The sequence below is a fragment of the Psammomys obesus genome, unplaced genomic scaffold, assembly GCF_907164565.1.
Source record: "Psammomys obesus unplaced genomic scaffold, mPsaObe1.curated_primary_1811, whole genome shotgun sequence".
Lineage (NCBI taxonomy): Eukaryota > Metazoa > Chordata > Mammalia > Rodentia > Muridae > Psammomys > Psammomys obesus.
The window spans coordinates 1,369,311-1,390,556 of record NW_026596463.1 but is presented as its reverse complement, the minus strand read 5'-3'; the positions used below and the strand labels follow the sequence as shown (position 1 = coordinate 1,390,556).

General features: G+C 41.9%; 1 protein-coding gene across 1 annotated transcript in view; it reads right to left on the bottom strand.

Moving 5' to 3' along the window:
• Wdr41 (WD repeat domain 41) overlaps positions 1–20,073 on the bottom strand; it is a 44,154-nt gene extending 24,081 nt beyond the window's left edge. Inside the window, exons 1-3 of the mRNA XM_055598358.1 lie at positions 19,866–20,073; positions 18,269–18,384; positions 1,089–1,137 (exon numbers count right to left, since the gene is read on the bottom strand). Of these exons, the coding sequence (XP_055454333.1) occupies positions 1,089–1,137; positions 18,269–18,384; positions 19,866–19,916 (216 nt within the window). The 5' untranslated portion in view covers positions 19,917–20,073. The remainder of the gene's footprint in view (positions 1–1,088; positions 1,138–18,268; positions 18,385–19,865) is intronic.
• Positions 20,074–21,246: the final 1,173 nt, after the last annotated feature.

Sequence of the window (21,246 nt, the reverse complement as noted above, 5' to 3'; positions counted from 1 at the left end):
ATTTAGAAACAGTAATATAGCCCAGGCTCGCCTCAAGTTTATTATGAAGCTAAGGCTAGCCTGGATCTCCTGAGCCGCCTCATTACAGCTGTGTACCAAGATGACTGGCCTGACTCAACTATTCTCAGACTAAAAGTACATTGTTTTCAGTATGTGTGGTGGTATATATCTGTAATCCCAGACCTCAATATGCCCAAGCAAGAAGAATAAAAGTTCAAGGCCAACCTGGGCCAGACCATGTCTCAGTCAATCAAAAGAGAACAAATTGTACTGAACATGGAAAGACTTGACTGGTCATTATTTCCTCCTATATTTGCATATGATATGTACGCTACAGGTAATTTGAAGTACATGGGAGGATGTGAGGAGAGTATGTACAAAATTTCACATGGGCACTTGAGCCCGCAGCGTCGGGGGGAGGAGGGCTGGAACCACCTCTATGGACACTTTGATGTTAAAGGCTGGCCCTTTAAGCAAGACTGCAGAAAAATGAGGACTGACAGTGAGAAGATAACTAGATTGAGAAAACAAGGAAGAAAAAATAAAAATACAGCAACCTGTAGAACAAAGACCACAAGGAGAAGCCCCAGAAGACAGCACCCCCCCCCTCCTTACACAGTTACACAGATTAGGTCAAGCATGACAAGAATTTTTAGTATGCTATCATACAAGGTGGAATGAAAAACTGGACCATCTTACAAAAACTAACAATTCTTTTTTGATGTCACTGCATAGTAGATGACTACCCAAAGTTTGTTCAGTAAGATTTAAACTCTCCGAGGCTGGAGTGGCTGTTGCTGCTGTTGCCAAACACCCAGGTCAGGGGGGTCACTGTTCCTGTGACTCCAGCTCCCGGATCCTAGACCTCTTCTGGCCACACACACACACACACACACACACACACACACTTAAAATATTATGAAACATTAGTCCCTGTTGCAAATGAGTGTCTTTAACCCTTCTCACATATTAGCCAATCCCACATGATAATAATATGGCAGCATACTGAGTACCACACAGTATTAATGAATGAGTATTCAACCATCCTGTCATCTATTCATTACAATCCACATTTAATTGGTACATACCTGGGCATTCCACACAACTATAAGTCCATCATCACCAGCAGATGCAAATCTGGTTTGAGAAAAGAAGCCATGAAAAAAAATTTAAGTGGTGAGATTTTTTAATGTAATGTTTTATTAATAAAATTATATTTAAAATAAATATTAATATTTGATTTCATATAACAGGAATGTATTAATATAGTAACTATAACATATAGATTAAACTTAATATGAATTTTAAGATCTGTGATCATATCAATATATTTGTATTGGTTTAATATGCTGGTCAAATATTAACAAGCTGATAATATATTTATATTACTATTAATAGTGACTAACCATTGGATAAGTTATTCTCTCTGTGTCAAGCTCTGTGCTAACTTTTTTTTTTAACTATCAGATAACGCATTAGGTCTCATTATAGCATTTACAAACAAAATTTGTTTGTGTTGATTTTCCTCCAACCCCAGGAGTCTGCTTTCTGCTTCCACGTCACATGTGTTCTGCTGTCCTCCCATTTCCTCCACATTCTTTTCCCCTGTGGTCCCTTTCTAGCCTCCTAGCCCACACTAGTGCTCACACCCACATGACTTAAACACTAAAGGCTTGACTCCATCTGAACAAGAACACACACACTTGTCCTCTGAGCCTGGGTCACAGGGCTTGACACAATACATTCCAGGCCCACCAATTTTCCCAGAAACTTGTAAATATTTTCTTTACAGCTGAATTAAATTCCATTGTATGCAAATACAACACTTTTCTTATCCATTCATATGTGATGAACATGGGAGATGATTCCATCCCCTGACATTCTGAGTAACTCACCAATAAACGTGGATGGGCATACCTGTCTGTGACAGATACCGAGTCCTCTGAGAAAGCAGGCTCGACAGTGGTCCGACTTTTAGTTTTTGGATAAACTTCCACACTCCTAGCAGTGAATACGGGTTCCTTTCCTACACCTCCTTGCAAGCATGTCTTGTCGCCTGTTTTTAATAATGCACATTCTGACTAAGGTAAGATAAAATCTCAAAGCAGTCAGAGTGTGTACGAGCGAGCGCCTGTGTGTGCACCTGTGCCAGAGTACTACATGCTCATAAGTGTACTTTTAAGCTCGCTGGGTATGTTCTTAATTATACACATACACAGCCAGATCAGCAAGAGACTTCAATCCAAGTCCTGATGCTGGTGAACAAGTAATCTTACCCATAATGCCATCTCCCAGTCCCTCAAAGCAGTTTAATTTCTATTTCCTTTATGGCTAAGGCTATGGACACTGACTTCCTTTTTTCAAATTCTATGTATGTATTGTAACTTAAGTGTGTGCACACATGCATTCCGAAGCCAAAGGCGCATGTCTGGTGTCTTCTATTTCTCTCCCTTATCTTTTGAGACAAGATGTTTCATGAAATCCAGAGCTCATCAACTGTCAGCCTAAGAGACCAGCAAGCTCTGAGGATCTGCTTGCCCCCACCCTCCTAGCGCCTGGGGTAAAGATGCACTTGACCTTCTAGACTTTTGGGTGGGTGCTGGGCATTTCAACTGCTGTAAGGAACTTTTTAATCTCACATATTCCCAGCTATTATTTTCTGGACTGTTTCCTGTGCTGTTGGAGTCATATTCACAAAGTCCTAACATACCAGCATCTTGAAGTACATTCCATTTCAGCATAGCAGATATATATTTTAAATACCTCTTTATACAGAGTAAGAGATAGGGATCTGATGTCATCTTTCCACGGTTGATATTCAGTTTTGTTAGAACAACTTGTTGAATAGGCCTGTCCCTTATCCTCTGAATATACTCTGCCAAACATTACGTGGTTATACCTACATGGATTTATTTGGAATTCTCTATTCTGTTCCACTGATTTACATGTCTGGTTTTATGCTACTACAATGTTGTCTATGTCATCATGGCTCTGTCATATAATTTGAGGTCAAGAATTGTCATACATTAAGAACCATGAAATCTTATTAGTGATATTTTCCCTTACACTAACAAACATTAAGTTCTGCAAACTCATTTAAGAAATGTTTATAAGCTATCTTGTAAATTCCATGCATGCCAGGCACTCAGGGTCCAAAGACAAAGCACTTCCAGGGTTACAAAGAAGAAACTGCTAAAATGTAAAAATAAGAAAGATACAGAAATGACCTTTAGTCTCCCCACTGTCTAAAACTCTGTGATGTAAATCAATCTAGGTCAAAAACAATGAAACCAAGTTGATAGGAAGTAATAGTCTAGGGATGGAATTCCATTTTGTTAATTTCTCTGTAAAGGCATTTTAACTCTGTCTTTAAAGTTAAAACCTCTTTTGCTTATTTTGGCTCTTTGATCTTTCTTCATATAATCTGGGTGAGGTATGTAGACTCGTGGTGGTTTTTTCCAGTGAAGGTATTGAAGTGCAGAGTGGTAAGAGCTTGACTGGAGCCAGGAAAAGAAAGCTGCAATAAACATGACAAGAACTTATCTCCTCTTCACCCTCACACCCTCTACTCTTAGGAGCAGGTTCTACATTACACAGAGTAAAACATTCTACACATAGTGAAGTAGAAGTTTCTGGGTTGTTTGAAGACTGAGTTTTGTCATGTGATATTTTGCCCAGGTTGGTGTATGAGAGGGCACATGATATTTTGCTGTGACCCCTTACATGTAAGGGGCATGACTTTGACTAGCTGAGAACATCTGTGGAGATGGGATAGAGAGAGGCCCACTCGGTGTTTCAGAGCTTTTTGGATTGACATTGCTGGGCTCATCTTCATGCTTCCACATTTGACTTTGCAGAGAAAGATGTTCCAGAGAACTTCTGGCGCAGTCCAACTGAGTCTTGTGGCTTTTGCTGATTTGTCCCTATCTTCTGAATCCTGTTGCTGCTTGGTGTTGGCCTTCAGACTGGATTGCTGGCATCCTGACGACTGAGTTTGGTAATCCCCTAAAGACCCATTGACCCCAATCAGCAGGAAGTAGATAAAATAGGTCTACAACCCTTTTCCCTACTAATCTCCTAACCTAAGGTTGCAGAAGGTTGGAAGGGAAGTAAAGGGGCTTAAGAACCCTAAATAAAGTAGGTTTGGTAAAATCTGAGCCTACACATAAGTTCTATCAAGAAGATAATTTTCAAAGTATTATTCATCATAGTGACTGTATTATAAAATCAAGCAAGCCCCATTTTTAAGCAGGCACCAACACAGTGTAAGCTGTCAACTTGGTATTAATAATGAAGCATACCAGTCTGTAATAAACGCCAGTAATTCAGAATTATAGCTAAGTAGTCTTTATACTATTATTCCCATCTAGTTGAATTCAGGCTTTTTTAATAAGAGACAAAAGAAAGCCAACTGATTTACATATAACTCCTATATTAGCAACCATTAATAAATGCTGCCCCACTAACACCTTGTCATTTATTCCATCTGTGGTAAATCCCTACAAGATCAGTAGTGGATTTCATAAGCCTCTGAGTCGTCGGTAGACAGTGTCGGCGGAGAGCATCAGTAGGAGAGGAGTTAAGAACCAAGCACGCACAGAGTGACTGTCCCACAGGAAGGCCTCCGCTACTGGATTTGCACTACCTGAGAAGCACAGAGTCACACTTCCCTCTCCCAAGGCTTTCTTCAAGGCTCCACACTGAGCTTTGGGTTTAAACAGCCACGACTCAGCTTCAGTCTCAGCTTCCCAGGCTCAGGGAATCCCACACTCAGTTCTCATTTCAACACCCTCATCAGATCTCCCATGGTAAGAGGTAGGAGACCAAATATAGTCAGAGTCCAAATAAGTTTTAATGAAACACTACACATTTTAATAGAAAGAAGACTATTTAAGACTATTTAAGACTCCTTAGTTAATAAGCTAGAAGCATATAACAGTTAATGACAATCCATATACACTGTTTATATTCATTTCAAAACGTAAGTGATTTACAAACTCTGGTGAGTACATGGAAACCCCTTGTCCTAGCTCACGTATATACCCGCAGAACTAACTGCACTCGGTAGTCTAAAAAAATAGCCCACCAAGTCATGGGAGAGACGTGTAGGTGGGGAGGGGTGTGAGTAGAGTTGGAAGAGAGGGACTAAGGGGGGATGTGATCAAAGCACACTGTCTCCGTGTTTAAAACTCTCACAGAACAAACTTTTTTTTAAACTTCTTTTTTCTATGCTTAAAAACGTGTTCTCCAAACCCAAATCCTCAACACTGCCTTGAATATCAACAATAATTGCTGGAAGTAAATCTTTAGTGGCTTGGTTTGGGGCCCGTTGATTTCTTGGTATTTATATAGTGAGAGCAGTGAGAGCAGGACTCAAAGCCTTAAGCTTTCTTTGGTATAAAACATCAATTTGTATTGATTCTCCAAACCCTTATAATTGCTTTTCTCCCGTTCAGAAAGGCTACAGATTTAAAATACTTTTTTCTAACCCTGATTTTTAACTTCTCATTATTGTTTTATCATGTTTGAATCTCGCAAAGAGAAATGAGTTCACAGTGAGCAATGACTTGAACTGCTGAGAGCTTAGAAAGGAGATAGGGAGCACTTTGCCTCAAACTGGAATTTAATCAGCAGCAGACAAAGTTAACTCTAAACAATGCTCACTACTAATGCATGAAATCACAGTCAATTCTTATTGCTCAAAGGTCAATTACTGGCTTTGTAGATTCTTCAGCCTTTCAGCTCTCTTATATATATTCAATGGCTGATTTACTTATTTATTTCTTGGCCACTTCAGTATTTACTGTTACTGCTCCACAGTGAAAACAAAGCTCCGAAAAACAGCCAGTTCCTTTGCTACACACTGGTATCTCTTATAAGATAGCTCACAAAGGTTAGGAGGCCATCTGTGGGCTACAATTATCTATTTGGCTATAAAGATCACTAAAATTAGTTGCATGATAGCAGCTTATCCAAAACCAAATTCTAGTTGGTCAAGCACAGACTTTATCTCCAATCTAGAAGTGGAAATTCAACTCAAGAATTCCTAATACTAAGACACACTGCAGTTTCTGCAAGGAAGTAATGAGCCATTAATCAGGTAGTGAGTAACACATCAGTGCAGCTTATGCTAGTCAATAAAAGAAAGGTGACTGCTACCACAACACTTTATGGTACAGTTTATGTTAAGAGAACCCAAAGACTTAAGCCTCGGTATAAGGCATTGAGAAAACCGCTTCTCTACAAAACACCAATAATAAGTTTATGGAGATAATATGCTGGATTTAGAAAAACACCAAGGCAAGTAATATATAATTTTCATCTTGATTCTCAAGATGAGAACAACAAGCATTCAGAAATGTGCAGTATTTCACACATCATCATAAACTGTTATAAACACGTTATTTTATGTAGCACTAAGGGGGAAAATGTTACCAGTTATACCTGAAGGGCATCAATTTTGTGATGTGTCCAAATTTCAGATGTTAAAATGAAGAAAATTATGCTACTTGGAATCAGTAAAAGTTAGTGCTATGGTGGTTTGAATGAGAATACCCCCACAGGTTCATACGCTTGAACGCTTGCTTCCCAGCTGGTGGAACTGTTTGGAAGAATTAAAAGGTGTGACCTTGTTGGAGTAGGTCTGTCACAGGTGGCAGGCTTAGCGGTTTCCGAAGTCCACGCCAGCCAGTCTCTCTGCCTCAAGCTGGTGGATCAAGGCGTGAGTTCTCAGCTACTGTTCCAGCTCCATGTCTGCCTGCTACAGTGTTCCTACCATGACGACTACGAACCCTAACCCTCTAACTGTATTCTCTCAGTACACTCTTTCTTCCGCAAGTTGCCTTGATTATGGTGTTTTCTCACAGTAATAAAACTGTAACTAAGAGAAGTACCATATCGATCTTTTTTATATAAAGTTTTTTAAATTTTATTTTATGTGCACTGGTGTTTTATCTGCATTCATGTCTGTATGAAGGTGTCAGATCCCCTGGAACTGTAGCTACAGACAGGTGCAAGCCAGCATGTGGGTGCTGTAAATTGAACCTGGGTCCTCTGGAAGAGCAGTTGGTGCTCTTAACCACTGAGCCATCTCTCCAGCCCAGTATCTATTAATCTTTATCATACTAAACTTTCTACTCTGACGGATCTTGGTAGGTCTTCAGTGCTAGAGATGCTTTACATCTTTTCTCTAGTAACTAATAGATCCAGCATGCAGCAGTTCATTAATGTATATACACAACTTGGACAGAACATAGGATATACACTGTGAAAACAGCAGGATACATCGTCCTCTCAAGTTTTTGAGAAATATTCCCCAAAAAGACTGTATTACAAATTATAGGTGAAATTTTAAGTTAAAACAAATAGGAATTATACAACATATGCTGCCAGAACACAGTGAATTTAAACTAGAAGTCAGTATCAAAATGATAGCTAGAAAATGTCCCAAGATATTTAAAATTTTTAAATGCTTTTAAATAATTTTAAAGGTTTTTATCTAATTGAGAATGCAATGTCCTAGTGGGGTCCTTGTTTTTCTCTGCGTTCTAGAGTTCAAGTGTTATTACATTTTACTTTGCAGAGACAAAATTTTCTGTCTTGCATTCTTTCTGCTCTCAGACACTGTTCTACTGGCCTTCGCTGTTATGGAGGACAGCTGCGGGAAAGTGCAGAGTTCTCTAATATTACTCAACCCAGTCTGTTGGGGTCCTATTTTGAAGGCCTTTATGGCTTTCACGTGCTTTTCATCCACAGTGTATGACAAGCCCATCCCACAACTCCGGCGTCACGGTCTGCAGCTGCAGCGTTCCCAGTTGAATTCCTTTAAGCCTCACTTCCACTGACTGATTTTAATTCCTTAGCTACTCTGGGGAGAGCCAGTTATTCTAGAATTTTGGTGCATTTGGTAGATTATCAAACCCCTGAAACTGTGGAGATTCCCCTAAACATGCAGATCCCTGGAATTTCTTAGCCTTAACTTAATTTTGATTTCCAGGAGGTCATCACACCTATCCTTTTTGTGCTGACGGCTTTAAGCATTACTTTCTTTTCAGGCATCTTTGTCATTGTAAAGATAAAGTTAGTGACTTCTTTACACACAGGAGCATATACATGAAGTCATACTTTAATTTCAAAATAAACATTTTGAAGGTGTAAAAAAAATATGCTTGTTAAATGACTAAATAAGCAAACATTTAAGTGCTTCCAAGCTCCGTGAATTGTAATAAACAATGGTATTAATGTAACCGTATCTTTTCATTTTATATTACTAATGTGTCACTCTATGACCACAATAAAAATATCTTTTTAATTAAAACTAGATTCCTACCACACAAAAATAGTTCCTTTTATGGCTCAGACATAAAGTTCTTATAGATACCTGTGAGGATTTCTTAATTTGAAACCTAATTTGTTTGTTATGGCTTTACATTTTTTAATTGTTTTTTTTTTATTTTTTTTGAGATTGTATCATTTCCCACTTCGCTTTCCTCCCTCTATATGGCTCCTTGCTCTCTTTCATATTCATTGTCTCTTTTTTGTTAATTACTGTTTTATATACATGTGTATACACACACACACACACACACACACACACACACACATATATATATATATATATATGTTTTAACATATGTTCCTAAATGCATAAGTACAATCTGCTCAGTCTGTATAATGGTACTTGTAGGTGTGTTTCAGGGCTGAACACTTGGTATTGGATAAGCCATTGGTGTGCTCTTCCCTGAGAAGACTATTTTTTGCACTCTCAGCATGCCTTCACTGCCCTTAATCCAAGTATTTAAAAGCATTATTGAGTCAAGCGTGGTGGCACATGCTTATACTCTGTATTCCAGATGTAGAGGCAAAAAGGTGACACATTTAAAGTCAATCTGAAGTACGCACTGAATTCAAGGCTAGCCCGAGCTACAGAGTGAGGCTGTGTAGAGTGCTTGCTTAGAGTTTAGAAGGCCCAAGTTCAGTACAGAGAACCACTAAAACAGTTTTAAATAGTCTTTGAAATGATAATGAAATGGCTACTAATAACGTACATGCATGGAAAAACAAGTTTAACAGGGAGGCTGTTTAATAGTGAGCTGCAGCAGAGAATGTTTCACCCTCTCTGATGCTGCTTACAAATGGCAAATGTGTTACTAGGGAGTAGGCCTGTGTAGTCTGTGGATATACACCGTGTCCTGACACCAGGAGTCAGGAGGCAAGGGCTCCCGGCCTTCAAGAGCTCCCGGTGCAGCACTACAAACCATGCCACGGGATCTAGACTGAGGAAGTCTACAGTGCCAAGGTAGGAAACACCACTCCCTCTAACGCCATCACTTTGAACACCTCAGAAAACATTCTTTTTGTTATTATCGATGTATGCTGAAGGCACGGCAGAGCTCTACAAAGATTAACAAAAAATAAGGAGGTTTCACAAATAATTTCTGTATCCACTACCTAAGTGTTCATTCAATACTTGCTATTCATGTGAAGCAATTTCAATTAAGTCCTATAAATCAAAGGACATAGGAGGAAATGGAATCCGTAAGTGTAAATGCAGAGCTTTCCGTTTTTAGCATCTGCATAACTCTAAGGAGACAGAAAAGCCAAGCTACCACAAGTGTGGCAAAACCAGCTGGTGGCTGCCCTGCTACCCAGATCACACGGGCTTTCTAAAGCATGGCAAATAAATAAAAGCAGGTTGCATGGATGCTTCGGCAACGCCTAGGAAACAGATAAAGCTAAAAAATAACTAAAAAAAAAAAAAAAGCCCAACGAAGGTGGAAGTGCTTCGTAGAGCCACCTTCTCCTGATCTCATGTTCTATGGAGGAATCTCCACCCCCAGACAAACAGGCCTGGCTCCCTCTCCTCCACTTCTCCTCCAAGAGGCTCAGTTCAGCCTCTCCTGGGTTTCTCTGTGCACTTGTCTGTGAATAGAGAGAACACTGTTTTTGCAGCAAGCCTCCCTGAGAGAAAGGCTCTGCCGTCAGCCGTCTCAGTGGTCGGGGGGCAGAGTGTTCCTGATTCGGGGTAAAGCATGAGCAAAGCTGCTGTGTTTGCCAATAAGCCACGTCCCTCAGCCCGGCTTTTCCTCAGCTGCAATTCTTCTCAGGTACTACTTCAGTAAAGCGAGTGTATGTGCCTCCTGATGTGATCCCTGCACTTGCTCCAACCAGCCCTGCTCTCAAAGGCAGGCATTTTTAATGTGGAGTATTTTACAGCCCCACCCAGGCCTGTCTGAAAGTCCAACGGTTTCACTCACAGAGCGCCTCCCACCTGTGCATCGAAACCTTAGCTGAGAGGCCGGGCACCCATAAGACATCAAGCCGGCGGCACAGGTCTCTAACTCCACAGAAGAGCATCCTGGAACCTGGTGACCGGTCAAGCCAAAATGCTGAGTTCCGCATTCAATGAGAAACCTACCTTAAAAACCAAGGCAGAGAGTGAAGAGGTCACCTGGAGTGACCTCCGGCCTCCACATCCATACGTGAACACACACACCACTTACGCACATACACAAACATACATATACAACACACATCTAGAAAAACATTCATGATTTGGAAAGAAAATACCTTTATGTTGGCATTTTTCCTTCTATATCAAATATAGCTCTTATACTTTCCATTATGGCAAACTTAAATGTATACAAAAGTGAAGAAGACAGTATACTAAAAATTCCCATGTATGCATCGCCTTCCGATAATTATCAATGGCAATACTGTCATCTGTACCGCCAAAACCCTCCTTGCAGCGGGATCTGAAACAAATCCCAGCTCATGTGTCCTTTCATCAGGACACTGCAGGATAGAGGGCTGCTGCTGCTGCTTCAGTACAGAGAATGGGAAGGTCAGCACGGTGGTCACCCCAGAGACCTCCTGCAACAAAGCCAAGCAAGGCGGTGAGAGAAAGCTGAAGGAAAACAGGTGTGCCGATACAACACAGGGAAGAGTCTTTCCCCTGTCAGTTTTGTGCCGCAGCCTCTTTCTCAGCACCAGCAAGCCTCCTGTCAGAGAGCAGGGCAGTGGAGGGGGCTCTGGGACGCGGGCTTCTAAGTAAACCGAGGAAGTGTCTGCTTTCTGTGGAAGTACTTTGATTTGAGTTTTAAGTCACACTTTAGATGCTCGACGTAGGAAATAGCCTGTTTCATCCCAAATGCTTAGGGAAGCTGATCTGCATTCACCCTATTGCTCTACAGAGTTCCCACAGCAGCACCCTAACTACCTTCTCTACGAAATGGTGGTTTTCCTTCTGAGCACTGAGTCAAGGCAGAACTGGTGAGAGAGTCGCTGAGCACGTTATTCATGATTCTTATCCCACAGATGCTCTTTATAAATACTTGAAAATATGACATTCTTGATATTTTGCTCTGAATGCAATATTAAGATGTAGAATTCCTTCCTTGTTTCCTGCTGGCACTACAGCAATCAGAATTAGAAATCTCTCAATTAATTGCAATTTCACTGGCTACTTAAATGTTGGATGTCTAATTTTTTTCTCTTTGTCCTTGAAGCCAACCTGACAGTTCATTGCAGAATGAGTAAGAACATGAGACACGGTCATTGGTGCAACTGAACACACTGGATTTTAGAAACGCTGGAAGCCAGCTTCCACTCTGTGTGACAGCTCTCCGAAGCAGGAAACAGTTTGTTTTAACCCTTCCACCCCTGCCAAGGAAATCCACAGGAGCAGCACCCCCGCAATAACATGTCAGTCTGATACCCCTAAAGGTGCTTCTACATCTAAGGAACATCTCCTTTCACAAGTCTTTCACGCACAGAGTCCGCTTGCTGTCCCTAATGTTTTTAAGTTTGTTAGAAGCAGGACTCAGACTCAGATAAGGTCAATGGATTACAGCTGTTATACAGACTTCTAAAGTTTCTTTTATTCTGTGTATTTGTTCCTCATATGTTTTTCCTTGCAATTTGTACCAAAAAGAGTCTTCAGTCTTGCAGTGTCCACACTTTGCCGGCTACATTCGTGTCATCATTTAACATGGGCCTCATATTTTCAGTAGGCTGACATATCTAAATCTAAAGATGCCATTAGGTTTCAGTTGGACTTCTTAGTAGGGTTCCTTCATAGACAAACTGTATACTCCACCATGAAACATAATGGAAAGCGTTCTTACATACAAGAAGTCCTTTTGTATATCATATAAAACCATCAATAATCATGAAATTATTTCATTTGAGGAGTCTCATAGTACATAATTCCCAAGTATACCTAACGTAATTATTTATAGCAAGGAAAAAAGGTAAGAACAAGATTCTACCCAACCCCATCCCTCTGGAAACAGCACAGATCGTCCCTGAGGAGGGTTAAGCTTATGACTGGAGATGAGCCGGCACTGAAAAAGCCCACACATGCAGACCTTACACTGGCTCCACCCAACCATTTGTTTCCCCAAAGTCTCCCTCTTCTCAGGACTCGCCACAAGAAATTGAGAGTGCTGGGCCTTTGCTTTGCCACCGCTCAATACCGACTCCTCTCTTCTGACGATGCTAAGGAAGCCCAGTTTTAAGCTCCGTTGAGTGACTCATCACTAGGAACTTGCTGTGCTCTCATTGTGATGCTACATTAGGGGTGCTGGAGATAAGGCTGTGCATTAACAACACCGGCTGCTCTTGCAGAAGACCAAGGTTCAATTCCCAGCACTCACAGATGGCTCCCAATCATCATAATTCAGTCCAGGGGATCTGATACCCTCTTCTGGCCTCTGTGGTGCCCAGCATGCAAGCAATGCACAGACATACATGTCAGCCAACTATCCATCTCCATAAAGTAAGAACCAAGCTGAGGTCCTCCTACACCCGCCACCACACTCCGTGATGCTCTACTGGCACGGTGCCAATCGCTGCGCTGTTTCTTCATCACTGAGAACGCTTTGCGTGGGTACAATGCACGCATTCCATGTCTGTTTCTCTTGTTACTCTTTATCAGTTTAACCTTTGGCGGGTACAGGACTAGCTTTCTTTTCATCCCTTAACACCAGAGGTTATACAATCGTGATAGTCCAATTTTACTATGCTTTCTAGCTTGAATTCTCCTATCAGAAAGACTTTTTTTCTTCCCAAATTATTGTTGATGTTGATCCTAAGATAGTTTAAAAAGTAACAGAGGTCATGATTTTGGTCCTTTATCATTTTCAAAATTATGTTAGTTCCTTAGCATCTCCAATGGTGAGCAGTGAGCACTCTTTGAGATCATTAGAACACATGAATTTAGACGTGTGTGCAATGCTGCCACTCACTACAGTAATTTCCTTATCCACACTCAAACTGTCAGGTGGGTTTGTGAGCTCTAGTTTAAAATATGAAGACAATATTTTTAAATAAGTAAGGGTTTTTGGTGTTTTGTTTTTTTTTTTTTTAGCTGAGAAAGAATGGTTTTACTTAGAGATTATACAACTTTATTGCTAAAAGGTAGAGTTTAAAGATGAAATGCAATTATACCAATTCTGTGCTTCCCCAAATGTAATGATGCTACTGCATTGAGCTGCTGCAGCCTTGACACTCCTGTCACCCCTCAAACCTTACATTTAGCAAGATGTAGCTGCAGTCAGAAGACAATGTACAACCGGAAAACAGGAGAGTGGCGAGACACATGTCAAATGCTATCTGCATGCTTTGAGTCACTCAGCTCAAAGTACATCCCAAAACAACAAAAGCAAATTTACCACAAGTCACTGAAAATCCTACACCAGAACACAGTTGGTTTTGTTCTGTTGGCATTAAATGGGCTTTAGCGAAATCTATTACAGTAAGTCTAGACTGGAAGACATAAGCTTTAAAACCTTGCTGCAAAGTCTGTTAATAACTGGCTACTGAAACTTGTGAGAAAATGGGTTCTGCTTATAGTATTTTCCAGCTATCGTTTCTTAAAAGGCTGCCCAAAAGCTACATAAATGTGTTCGTGATATTTAAAAATTAAATTGTCTAGCATCCAATAATGGAAGTATATTAGGACTTTCCAGACTTCCAGAGGGGACTAGCTAGCCAGCTGTGAAGAACGTGTTGTCTAGCCGCCTCCAGCTGTGGACTTCAAATTGGACTGGCTCCAAGTGTCCGGGTACTAAGCAAGATGTTAGGATTACGGGCCTGTTCTGCATAGACGGTTCTCAGCAGAAGACCATCAAGGGAAGTGACACAAACCCAGGCTGCTTCTGTCTAGAGCATTGTACCCAACGGGCAATCCTTCCTCCCGAACTCCCCACAGGGCTGGCAGGAACCAGGTCTCCTCAGCATCCAGACGGCCACACGGCCCCACTCCGATCCTGCTTGTTCTTCATTCTCACTAACCATGCATACACTTAGCACGATTACATAGTTTCTGTGGGAATCCTAGAATTAAGACAGTCTGCTCTTTAATCTTACTGCACTGTCTGATTTTCAGTACAATATTTTCTTAGAGGTATGTAGTCCAGGCCGGCTTCAAAACTTGTGATCCTGCCGCAGCCTTTCTACAGCTAGAAAGAATCACAGGCGCGTGCCACTTTCCTCAGCACTCTGAAGCCACTGTGATTGCAGCTCCCTGTACTCTGAATGTGGTAAATGAGAAGACACATTCATAGCTTAAAAACACCTTCTTAAAGGCAGAGATGCTTTTTGTTCTCAGGGGCTGTCCAACAACACTGTCTTAAAACTTCAGCTTCCCCAGCCCCCAGAAATGCCGTTTCTGCAGTCCAGCGCTTCCTGGGTCATCGGGCTCTTTTCCAGTCATGATCGCCGTCCTATTAACCTTGTCTGTTTCCTGGAGGCGAGGAATGGCCAACGAGCAGCCGGCCCAGCTGGTCTTCAAACGCGCTGTGAGCTCGGCGTAGTTTAATGTGCAGGAGCTGGAGCAGTGCGTGCAGTCGCAGCACAGGCCATGTTCTGGAAGACTCTTGCTGAGGCCTGGCCTTCTTCAGTGATCTCCCAATCAATATGACCCTCACTCCATGTTCAAAAAATACCAAAGAAGAGAAGAAAAGGCAGCTGTCTGTTAGGCTATATACAGGATTTATTTTGTATCTTCAAAAACCAATCGAGAAAATTTTCCACTCACTGATTTTAGCTGAGCCGCCAAGAAAACAAGAAAATCCTTCTGCAAAATTTTCAATCAGATGATATTATCTAAAGACTTGAAGCGTGAAACCTGGATTACAATAGCTGAACAGCTAGAATGTAATGCCCACAAAAAGCAAAAATAAATAAATAAACTGTAAAGCATACAAAATTTGCTTAAAAACTGGGTAGGTGTTTTTCTGGAATTTAACAATTAATTAATAATGTGCTAACACAACACAGATAATTCTAAACTGAAAACATTAAAAATGAAAACATCCCACCAACATGCATTTATTAATTATTTTAAAAAGCACTTTGAGGACTGGGCTCAGCTGATACACTTGTCTGGAATGCCTGAAACCCTGAGTTCAATCTCCAGTTCCTCCAGGGGAGCACACCAAACTTTAACAGTAAATCACTGTGATAGAATTATCTTCCTAATATTAAGACTAACAGATTTCCATATATTAGTTAAATTTTTATTCTTGATAATTACTTTTTGTTACAGAATTTAAAATTTTAAAGAATATCTGCAAATGAGCTTTTATGTGTAACTACATGTTAACCTTGATACAATTCTGACTTGATTAGAAAGAATTTGAAGTGCTTTCTGAAGGTCTATCACCACTAAAGGCAAAAGACAGACCTCCTGTCCATTGCAGGCACGAGGCAAACACGGTCATCAATCACCCCCTAGGCCTACAGCCACCAAGTACACTAGGACCTTGCTGTCCGCACATGGAGAGGTAGAACCCAGTCATCTTAGTCGGCCTCTGTCAGCTCTTACTTTATTCGGTCAATAGAACAGCGGCAAACGTGGCACAAGCAGGTGTGGCACATGCAAGTGTCTTCTCTGGGATCTGTCCCATAGCATCACAACTTCACACCACATGGAGGGAGAAGGCTGCCATCCTGCCCCCGGTCCACCGTAGCCAGTCCACTGGCTGAACACACACACACACACACACACACACACACACACACACACACACACGAGCCTGATTCAAATCCCAAAGGAAAAGGCTTGGCCGAGTGAGTCAAGTCAAAACTGCCATCCAGTTGGGATAAAAAGCTACAACCGAGGATGTGCTGGTTGCTCTGTTTCACACCATGAAGTGTGGGGTGACACGTGAGCAACCACACCCCAGCTACACTGTTCCTGTCATTGCCAGCTGAGGTAGTCATGAGAGTCACTGTGGAGAAACGGACTGTCAATACTCACTGCCTGGCTACGCCACAACTCAGCCCTGTTCTCAAATTCTTCTACCTATGTAATAATAACCCTGAGGGCATATCATAGAGGACAGACAGCATGGACATGGAATCCAAACAGTCTGTATAAAATTTAAAGTCTAGATCCCAAGAGTATTCTTTATATTTATTACTTACTCTTGCAAACAAAATGATTTTAGAATAAATAAAAGTGGAAATAAGTTATTATCTGAATGTTTTTAATCCAGCAACTTACTAAGATTAAATGTGACACATGAAACTCTCAGCTACCCGAAAGTCCCACCTCTACAGAAATGCTAGTTCCCACATTGAGCTAGCATTGAAATAAACATTAAACGTCTAAGGCTTTAGTGAAGACAAATATCGAGCAAAGGCCTGGAGGTTACAGGCTGTGTTTACATGCTGTGACCTGGTTGTCTCCCAGCACAATAAGAGAACAATGCAGTCTAGCCGGGAACTTGTGGAAGGGGCAATGGCCACGATACAGTGTCTAACTATTTTGTGGTCTTGGCCCTTAGTTCCCAAAAGTGTGCCTCTGAGCCCCTGAAATTTCCTGAGTGATATAAGTGTCTTCAATGTTCATGTTGATGGGTGACTCAATGTAGGCTCTTAAATGATGTGAAGAGGGGTTGGGCTGTGCTGAAGAGGTGAACCATGGGAAGACTTTGTCTTCGTGATACTAGACGATATCAGACCTACCTGCCAACTTGCAAGGGAAGGACAGAAGTCTTGTGATTAAGACCCATCACACAAACATGCCTACACAATAATGACTCACTTAAAAACTGCAAGCCCAAAGTTCCAGGAGGCTCACACTGAGGCAGTACACACAACGTCTCAAAAAGTCCTAAGGACATGGAGGTTATGCATTTGGGACTCTTGACCTCCCTCTATCCAAATCTATGCAGCAGATCTTGATGTCTAGGTTGTAATAAAAGTGTAACCATTAGTATAATGCTTTGCTGAGTCCTTCCAGTGAATTTTCAAACCCAAGGAAGCAGTTGGGACTTGCAGCCAGCTGGCCGGAAGCATGGGTGATTTGAAAACACAGATGATGGCTGGTGTTTGAGCTGAGGAGAATGTGTGAAGGACTCTGCCTGTCTCTGAAATGTGGCCTATCCCCATTTGGATCAGAAATAAACTATACATAATGAAAATTTTAAAAGGCCAAGAAAGACCCAACAGACTTCAGGAGCAGGAGAGTTAAAAGTAATTACAGCAGGAGTCATTCACTCATGTAACAACACAGCCTACATGTTATGTAGTATGAAGAATAATGCACAATAAAATAGTAATTCATAAGAACAGAGTCCTCACTCTCATGGTACTCAGATTAAGAAGTTATACCATCAGTGAAGCAGCTGCTGCTAGCCAGGCTCAGAGATAAGCTAAGTACTGGGCCCTCAGGCCTGAGCACCTTTCTCTCTACTTGCAAACATGGCAGACACAGCATGTGTGATACCCAGGAACTGCAGAATAATAATGTATAGTTGTTGTATAATAATAATGTATGATGTATAGTTTTAGATAGGTTCATCAATGACATAGATTCAGATTAAAACCTTACTTGACTTTCCACTCAAAACAGAATATTCGAGCAGATACCTAGTATTAAACACCAGACATATTTATTTCTCAGACCTGACATCTACAACTCAATCAAATTCTGAAAGTTATTTGCTTCTTCTAAACTAGTAAGAATATTTCTAAAAACTCATGACACTTTTTTTCCAAAACATCAAAGAAAAGAGCAAACAAATGTAACTGTCACCAGACATGACAAGGTGACACTGGGATTAAAAGGGTTTAAAATATTACCATCAGGGTTCAAAGTCCATCTCAACTTTGTAGTAAATGTCACAACTTTCAGCTGGTTGTGTTTCAGAATTTTGAAATTTTTTACAAAGGATGAATTAATTTTGAAGTTGTTTTTAACATAAAAGGTTCTCTTCATTTTCTAAACAGTGGCCACTAGAGAGAGGAAATCCTTTACCTGTAGTCATCCAGCTGCACCAGAAACCGGACAATATCATCGTGGGCTCTCAGTACCAGCAGCTCAGTGTAGGGGTTCTGACTCTGGTCCTCTCCTATTGTCTGCAAAGCAGCTTTCTTGTAATGAGAAAACAGAGCAGAATCAGAAGGACAAAGCGATTTGTAACTGTATGGTTACAAATGTAGTGAAAGAACAAAAGACTTTAAAAACTACAAGATGCTATGTTCTAATGGTAACATACTTAGTTCCTACACTATGAGGTAGATAATTGGCCAGTTCCACATGGAAGTATTTCTCTAACCAAAAACCTTAGTATATTCAAGCCACAATAAATTTGTAAACAGTAAACTTTGGTTTGCTGAGCCCTGATGAACCTGACTTTAAAACACTGCGCCAGTCTAACTCAGTCCTCTTAGGAATGTTTCTCAATCAAAATTTGCTGGTGACCAAGTACAATGTTGCTATTAGAAGCTTTGTTCTTTACCACAGTTTCTTAAATTTGACACAGATGACATTGTGGACTAGGGAAGCCCTTGTTACTGAGGCCTCTCCTGGGTGTTAGAATACTCACTTACCAGCACCCCTCTCTCCACACACTCCCCCATCACACCTAACCATGGCCAACAGAAGATCCTTCATGTCCTCTGGGGACAAGATTACCCCAGGATTGAGAATCACTTAGACTGGAAGGCTGAATGTAATGTTCTTTCATCATTGGGAAAATCACGTTTTTTTACATATTCAAGGTAGTTACACAACTGAAGAACTTTTACATGAAAAAAAATGTAAGAACAGCATGCCTCAGTGCTTTCTGGCAAAATCCACCCATGCTGATGATTTTGCATTTATCCTGTCTCCCTTTTAGCAGTCGCTCAGTTATGGAAATTGCTTCCCCACAAGGGAGAGTTAGCCACAAACGACAGAACTGCTTAATAAAAATACTCTATTAACCATTAAGCAGATTAATTCGAATATATATGTTATGTGGTTGGTCGGTCAATAATCCACAGTTCTTGCATAACCTGAGGGACTTATAAGTTATATAAAATAAGTGATTTTTTTTAAAATCATATTGTCAACGACAAAACTATGAAGGAGTTAAAACTGAGTTCTTCACAATAATCATAACTGTTCAATGCTTGCTATGAGGAAGAAAAATGTTTCGTGTGGCACGTGAAGCAAATTTCAGATGTTAACATTTTTAAGGCGGCAAAACTGTTTTGCTTTTTCAAGTATAAGTAAACATGACAGAGACAATACACGAACTATATAAACAGAAATCATTTTCTAACTTGGTTAAGTTCACGTTCCCTAAGCAAATGCCAGTCGAATAAATCAAGGGTGGCAGTCGCCCCCGCCCGTTTGCAGTTAAGTCACACTTTCCAAACAGAGGCAAGGTGGCCCTGGGCGGCCCTAAATTTCCGGAGATGCCTGCGGGCTCTAGGCGGTGGCCGCCAGCCACAGGCCCCGCCCCGCCCGCCCTTCCCCCCAGGCCCCGCCCCTCAGCCCGCCCGGCCCCGCCCCTCCCGCCCTTCCCCCAGGCCCCGCCCCGCAGCCAGCCCGGCCCCGCCCCTCCCGCCAGGCCCGCGCGGATTACCTCGGCCAGGCCCTGCGGCTCGCGGCCTCCCCCGATCAGCCAGCGCAGCATCGCGCCTGGGCGTCCGCGGCCCAAGCAGCGAGGGCCGCCGCGGCACAGACGCCGGGGCTGCGGCTGGGTGAGCCAGGGATGAGGCAGCAGGAAAACAGAAGTCTAGTTGGGATCCCTCACGGAAGGCCGCGGCGGCTTAGGCGGAGGTTCCGCGTCCCAGCGAGCACGCGCGTGGGCGCCGTGCGATTGGCTCAGAGCGCAGGTTGCCCGGGCGCCCCCTGGTGGACTGCGCTGCGGCCCCCACACCGCGGGGCCTGCGCTTGGCCAAACCCGGTGTGGCCGAGCTTGTCCGCACCAGGAAACCTCCCGTTTTCACCAGAACCTGATGGAGAAGGTGTGCCTGCAATAGATTCTGCTCTGGATGAATCTAGTGGCCCCTCTTGTGCACCAAATGAGCAGCCACCATTGTGTGCTACAGGACAAGCATTGTGCCAGTGCTGCCTGTATAAATAAATGTTCCTAATAACCCTAACAACCTCCCTTTTCACAGGCCAGGGATCAGAAGCGCTTAAAGATTAGGTCGTTTGTCTAAAGATAAAAGCCAGTAAATGGCTATGATGGAATTAGGACCTACTCTGTCTTATGTCAAAGCCAGTTCTAGGTTTAAGACAGTCTTCCAAAACAGAAAGCAAAGGCATCTACTTCCCTCCCTGCCGGCTTTCTTCCTGGCTATATTGCAGTTAGAAATCCAGGGCTCTGCATATGCTGCTGTACCACTGAGCAGCATTTCTAGCCCCAAGTATTCAATGTCAACCACTAAATTTTCTTACTAGTCAGAGAACTGTGGTTATACACCCTGGCGTCATACCGAAATTTTCCTGGTATCTTTTGAAAATGTAGACTTAGAAGAGCAATCTCTGGTTGCAGTATAGAAATCAAGGTTTCAGTAAAGTTCATTAGGTGATCCTCTGGAGTAGCAAGGTTTGAGAATGACTACTTTAATATTCATTACAAATGTGTTTGTGAAAGTTCTCAGCTGGGTTTGGTGGTACGTCTTAATCCCAGTGTTAGTGGAGGCTGGGATATCTGTAAATTCGAGGCCAGCCTTGTCTACAAAGTGAGTCAAGAAAGGAAGGAGGGAGGGAGGGTAGAGGGAGGAAAGAAGGGAAGGAAGGAAGGAAGGAAGGAAGGAAGGAAGGAAGGAAGGAAGGAAGGAAGGAAGGAAGGAAGCTCACATGTACTTACTATGTATTTGTTAGGTTGAAAAGAAGCTCCTTGCAGTGAAAATGTCCCATCTAGTGCATTAATGTATAGGATATGGATGTACTAAGATGCAATGAAGAACCACGAAACTACTGCCTTCTAGAGACAAAGCAGAAAGGCTTAGGCA